Source organism: Mus caroli, unplaced genomic scaffold, assembly GCF_978045245.1.
Source record: "Mus caroli unplaced genomic scaffold, Mus_caroli_1 scaffold_1, whole genome shotgun sequence".
NCBI classification, from domain to species: Eukaryota; Metazoa; Chordata; class Mammalia; order Rodentia; family Muridae; genus Mus; species Mus caroli.
The window spans coordinates 132004202-132010201 of record NW_028227256.1 but is presented as its reverse complement, the minus strand read 5'-3'; the positions used below and the strand labels follow the sequence as shown (position 1 = coordinate 132010201).

General features: G+C 47.6%; 1 protein-coding gene across 4 annotated transcripts in view; it reads left to right on the top strand.

Annotated features, from left to right (window-relative positions):
* The first annotated feature begins 1765 nt into the window (after positions 1 to 1765).
* Positions 1766 to 6000, top strand: part of Ipo9 (importin 9) — a 50440-nt gene continuing 46205 nt past the window's right edge. For 2 of the 4 annotated variants that reach the window (XM_085841366.1, XM_085841363.1), the window contains exon 1: positions 1766 to 1963. In XM_085841366.1, the coding sequence (XP_085697492.1) occupies positions 1801 to 1963 (163 nt within the window). In that variant the 5' untranslated portion in view covers positions 1766 to 1800. The remainder of the gene's footprint in view (positions 1964 to 6000) is intronic. The other 2 variants (XM_085841367.1, XM_085841365.1) reach the window with 2 other exon arrangements.

The following is a 6000-nucleotide window of genomic DNA, read 5'->3' as shown; positions in this document are numbered from 1 at the left end:
CTCCCACCTACTGCAGGTAGAGAGGGGTCGGGTGGGGTAAGGGCATCTCTCCCTTGCCGTTACAATCCACAGCAGACAGGTGCAGGGCCTTCTGTGTTCATGTCCTCAGGGCTAGCTTACCGGTCCCTTGCCCTCAGGGTCAGCTCTACTATGTTGCCCAGGCGAGGGGCAGGGCCAGCTCAGAACAGTGCCTCAGGCAGCAGTCCTGACCAGGGACATCTGCATGGCCTTTGGTGGTAAAACAGCCCGGGATATCAACACAGACCTGGTTGCCATAGGACCTCGAACCCAGACATGTGGACCCCCGCAGCAGTATGGGTCCAGATGTCCCACGGTATCAAGTGCAGCCATTCAGATTTGCATGTCTCTGCTCCCTCTGGTAGCATGCCTCTCAGATATCCACACGGTCTCTGGTAGCAGCCCAGACCACTGACATCCACTTTGCCTTTGATGCTAATTCAGGTGCCAGACATTGACACAGACTGCAACTCCAGCTGCAGCAGGACCAAGAACCCAGACATGGCCCTTGGGGGCAGCTGGGGCCAGGACCTCAGCATGGCCTCCTCATATCCCCCTATTCTTCACCACCTTCAAGTCCCCAGTTCCACCTTTCTCCACAGTGTATGAACCCTTCAGCTTGGTTTTCTCTTCCATCTCCACCACACTCCCCATCTCCCCATCACACATTCATCCATCGTAGTGGTAGCCACGGTAGGTGCTTGGGTGTCTTTCATCTGGCTTCTCCCAGCACTTTTTAAAAATTAAGTAATGTTATATATTTGCAGGATTCACTCATAGTAGTCACATGAAGAATCACTCTAGAGCCGTGTGTGGTGGCACATACCTGCAATCTCTGCAATGGGGGAGGTGAAAACAGAAAGATCAAGATCAGGGAGTTCAAGGCCAGTGTGGGCTACAGAGCAAGTTTGAGGCTAGTCTGGGCCACATACGACCTTGTCTCAAAACAAGATAACGACAAATAGGTAGATAATATTTTTTTTTTAAAAAAAATCATTCTAGAAAAATGCTCCTTCGCCTGTAGGTATTCTCCCCTGGACAGCCCTTTTTGACATTGGGTTCATCTAAGCTAAAAAGCTAGAAGACTGGATTTTTCTAAAGTGACCACTCCCCACTGCCAATTTCACTTCAGTTCTTCTGCATGTCTCCTTTTCCCTGTCCGCTCCCCAGCATCTTAGGATCTCTAAAGCTAAACTGTAAACGGAGCCAACTGAATAACTGCGGTTTTTAGTTGAGGGGAGGGGTGTTAGTTTTTAAAAGATGTTATTCTGACCCCCTTCCTTAAAGACCGACCTCTGTCCTAACTCATCTTAAATCTGGGCCTAGAATCATGCAGGTAGAGAGCGGTGATGGGCGAGGGCGAGGGCGAGGGAGGGCATCTTTTCTGTGCCCACTACAATCCACAGCAGACAAGTGCAGGGCCTTCTGTGCTCACGCCCTCGGGATTAGCTTTCTTGCTCCCTTGCCATCAGGGCCTTGCTATCAAAGGTTACGCGCCTTTATTCCAAGCGCGTTTTCTAACAGCGCGTGCGACTTCAGGACTACAAACCGTTATGAGAATTCTGTGTGTGCATAGACGTCCCAAGCTTTCCTGGCCGGCGAATCGCGGTTCGGTTCCGGCAGCAGAAGGCGCTGTCTCCGGAGGCTGCGCTCTATCCCCGCCCCCCGCCCGCTCCCGCGTACTTAGGTGCGCAGGCGCGGCTTCGCGGATTGGCCGTACGCGGGAGCCGTCATTCGGTGGCGGGTCCCGGCCGCGGGGCTGGCGGGCTGAGGGGAGGAAAGATGGCGGCAGCGGCGGCAGCTGGTGCTGCTTCTGGGCTGCCGGGTCCAGTGGCACAGGGATTGAAGGAGGCGTTGGTGGATACCCTCACCGGAATCCTGTCCCCCGTGCAGGAGGTGCGGGCGGCTGCAGAGGAGCAGATTAAGGTGCTGGAGGTGACAGAGGGTGAGTGAGGCGGGACCGTCACGAGGATGGTTCGGACCGGGGCCGACCGCACAGTCCGCTGACCGCAGGGATTTGGGGATCTTGAGCCAGCTGAGAGGTGGGCGTCAGGAGTGGATTAGGAAACGTGGGGGTGGGGGTGCCGCTGGTGGCTGGGAAAGTCCTAGAAGAAGGGTGGCGCGTCTGAAAGGAAAGGGTCGGGGGAGGTGGAGCCTTAGCGTGGATGGGGTGGGGGAAGACTTGAAAAGATAGATAGTGGCGGGGTTCTGCCGAGGACAGAAATGGAGTTCGACGAGGTGCTGGCGGTGTCGCGCAATCTAGATGATCTCTGAGCCCGAGACAAGGTCTTTTTGCCGTTTTCTTCACCAGCTCGGTTGTAGTGGGATCAGGGAAGGGAGCTAGAGAAGAGCCAGAGGTAAGGCCCTTAAGGAGGCGGCCACCATCGAACAAGTTTCTGCATCAGAGTTTTAAATCTGGCTGGTTGTTCAGACACATCACGTTTTCCTAGAAATCAACTCAATCCGATGCATACGACGCTTCACTTTCCGACCATGCTTCCCGGTTTTTGTTTTGTTTTGTTTTTTAAAGACTTAATGGCAATTATTAAATACTGTGCATTTCTATGTACAGAAACCGATCTTCCTTTGTTTTAGATTCTTTGTTCTCATCCTCCCGTTATGTTCTTTAACGTGTTAGAGAAGAAACTATTAGCTTGACGTTTTCTCTTAATTTCCTGTTTAGTGGGCTTTCAGCGGGCCTGTTTTTACAAAGAACAGAAAAAAGGGTCAAGTCTCCTTGGTCTTTATGTAAGAAACATACTTGATTCGGAATTCCAGATCCTCGGAATCCCCAAGCTCAAGGGAATATTTCCACTGCTCCTTAAACTTAGGCTTCTTCAGAAATACGGGAGATTGTTTCCATATTTGACCAACCACCCTCAAAGCCTTGAGTTAATACTCCTGTAGGACTTATTTTTATTGAAAAGAAGTGGATGTGGTGGGGGAACCTCCCTTGAATTTAGTTTTTATATCCTCTTATATGACCAACTATTGAAGGCAAGTTTCCTTCTGTTGGGACTATTGGGATTTGGGATCTAATAGGTTAGAGACAATTTTGAAAGGCCAGGTGTAGTTTTATAACATACCAGGCTCTTGAGAGAGGGAACCGTGGATGGAAGAAAGCTATTGGAACGAAGCACATAACTTGTCCTGAGGTTTCTAGGTCAAATTCCTTGACTTTACAGTTCATGCCTCTGCCTCCCTCGGTATAAAGAAAGAACGCTGATGGGCAGAAACCTTACTTGTTACGTGCATTTAGTTGCTGGTCTGATGCAAACCGATCCTTAATTAAACCTCCCATGAATGATACCCAGTGTTTGAGCTAATCCCAAATGTATGGCTGACACCCTAACTGTGAAAGGCCGGCTTATGTTTAGACTGTACAGTAGTTCTAGTCTTACTCTGATTTCTTCTTCAACTCATAGCCAGATGCTATGGCCTCATCTAGGGCACAGCCACCTATACAGTCCTTGAGATCGTTTTGAAGTTCTTGTCACCTACTCTTGTTTCCTTTTGGAATCTTGAAATCAAAAGTACAGAATTTCGATCTGATCACTGATGAGTAAATTGATAAAGGCCACCTCAGTTCTCCCTCCTGTCCCCATAACCTACTGATAATGTGTGAGTGGCCTGCTGAGAGGCAGGGGCAAGCTCTGATACAGTAAGAGGAATGGCGGCTGGTAGTGAGGTATATGACTCAAGCTCAGAATGTGGTTACAGAGGTGGATCAAGTCTGGAGTTGAATATAGTAATATTGGACTCTTCAGCGGCTTTAAAATAGTCTTGTCCCCTTCTATACCTGTTTTTATTTAGAGGATAGTGGTTCATTCCTTAAGAGTCTTTTCTGGGAGGGGTCTTTAACAGTAATCTCTCCCACTGGGTCCTGAGCATCTCCAATTTTACATACTGGCTAACTCTGAGGTACTTTCTAAAGGTTCGCTTCTAACAGCTTCTTTGGCTGTGGCCCTTCTTTACATGAAATGTGACAGCACCTGGTCTCCTAGGGGGAGTTCACGAGCTTCTTAGTCCTGGATGGTGAGGAAATTGTTTCTGTAATGAAAAGGCCTCATGGGCCAAAATCAGAAGCCTTTCTTGCAGATGAGTGAATAAGTGATTTGCACCCTTGGAATTGCTTTTCAGTTCTAGTTCTGTTCCAAAAGGATGAGCCTTGCTTTCTGGTCATTGAAAACATCCTTCCTTAAAACCTGAAGTTAATGAGAGTTGGTATCTTATTTTTGTGTTTTGATAATTTTCTTTTCTGTGTCAGTAGAGCACAGGGTCAAGTAACATATCAGATCCAGTCCCTCTCCCTTCCAAGAGCCACGCTGTGGGCCATTTGCTATGCCTCACCGAGGCATAGGGCACTAGATCCACGTGGATTCTAAGATTTTAGGGTTGTCTTTTCTTTTCTTTTCTTTTCTTTTCTTTTCTTTTCTTTTCTTTTCTTTTCTTGAGACAGGTTTAGCCCTGGCTATCCTTGAACTCACTCTGTAGGCCAGGCTGGCTTTGATCTCAGAGATCCACCCACCTCTGTGTCTGTCTCCCGAATGCTTGGACTAAAGCCGTGCACCACCACCACCACCGCCAGTTGTATGACCTGTTATATTTGCGGGAAAGGTGTGTGCCTTTCTTGGTTGCCAGCTGATGAGCTCCACTCGAACATTACTTCAAGGGTCTCTAACTGGTGGGGAAAAGGCACATCAATTGTTACCTCCTAGGCGGGTAGGGCAGGAAAGGATGAAGTTCTGGCCAAATTATGTCAGAAATAGAATTTTCCCTCTAGTGTTGAGGGTTGAATTTGGGGCCTTGTGTGTGCTAGGCAAGTATTCTGCTCCCTAGCTACATCCCCAATCCGATAGATGAGATTCAAAAAAGTACTTTCCTTAAGAAATAGAGCGGAAGTTGCATTCCGATCATTCCTGTTGTCTTGCAGCTGGTATCTTCACTATCAGCTTTTACATTATCCAGAATGAACACATAGTCTTAGAAGCTCAAGAGCTCTGTGTGTGTGTGCGTGTGTGTGTCAGATCCACCCACTTGCTGCTGTGTTGGCCAGATGTCCTCAGCAGGTTTCTTGAGCTCCTGCTCTTGCCCTGTCCCTAAGCACTGGGATCTAGGGGAGCCTGCAGACTTTGCATAGTTAGAGCCTCCTTGTCACTTGGAGTCTTGTGGTAGCCAGCAGACAAGTGTCCCCTTTTTCCTAAGAGGATTAGAGTTTGAGTTCGATTAGCAGAGTTTGTAAAAATTTAGTTCTGCCCACATAGGGTAAAAGTAAAAGTGTTTTTATTTATTAGCATGTTCTTGTAATTGTTTCATTTGTAGACAGACATATGTCAAGCATTCATTAACATGAGCATCAGACAAGAGATGTGTAGATTCCCAAAGGTCTATTGACTCTGAATCTTAGTGTTCTGTCAACAACTGCTGCTGCTGCTGCTTCTGCTGCTTCTTCTTCTCCTTCATCTTTCCTTTCCTTCTCCTTCTTCTCTTCCTCCTCCTCCTCTTCCTCCCTCTCCCTCTTCTTCCTCTTCCTCTTCCACTGTTCTAATTCCGCGTATGGTGAGACTGCTTTCTGATGTCACCTCTTTGTTTCTGGCATGTTGATGCTTTACCTCTTTCCTCCTTCAGTTCCCTACTTTGCTTCAAGAAGAACACCCTAAGTGCTAGAATGAGTACCTTCCACGTACAGTCCTGTGTTCTCTAGCTAGCAGAGCTGAGATTTTTGTAAAAATAACTAGGTTTAGACCTGTCTTTTTTTCCTCTTGCTACTTATTTTTGTTAGAAATGAATACATGCACACCTCCACTCACACACATCATTTGCCCTTAAATACATTTTTTGTCTTTTTTCTTTTTCTTTTCTTCCTTTTTTCTTCTATGCTTAGGGTTGAACCCAGGGCCTTATGCATTCTAGCCAGGCACGCATTCTACCACTGAGCTGTAGTCCCAGCCCAGTCTTTTCTGCCCTTGCTTCACAGAGAAT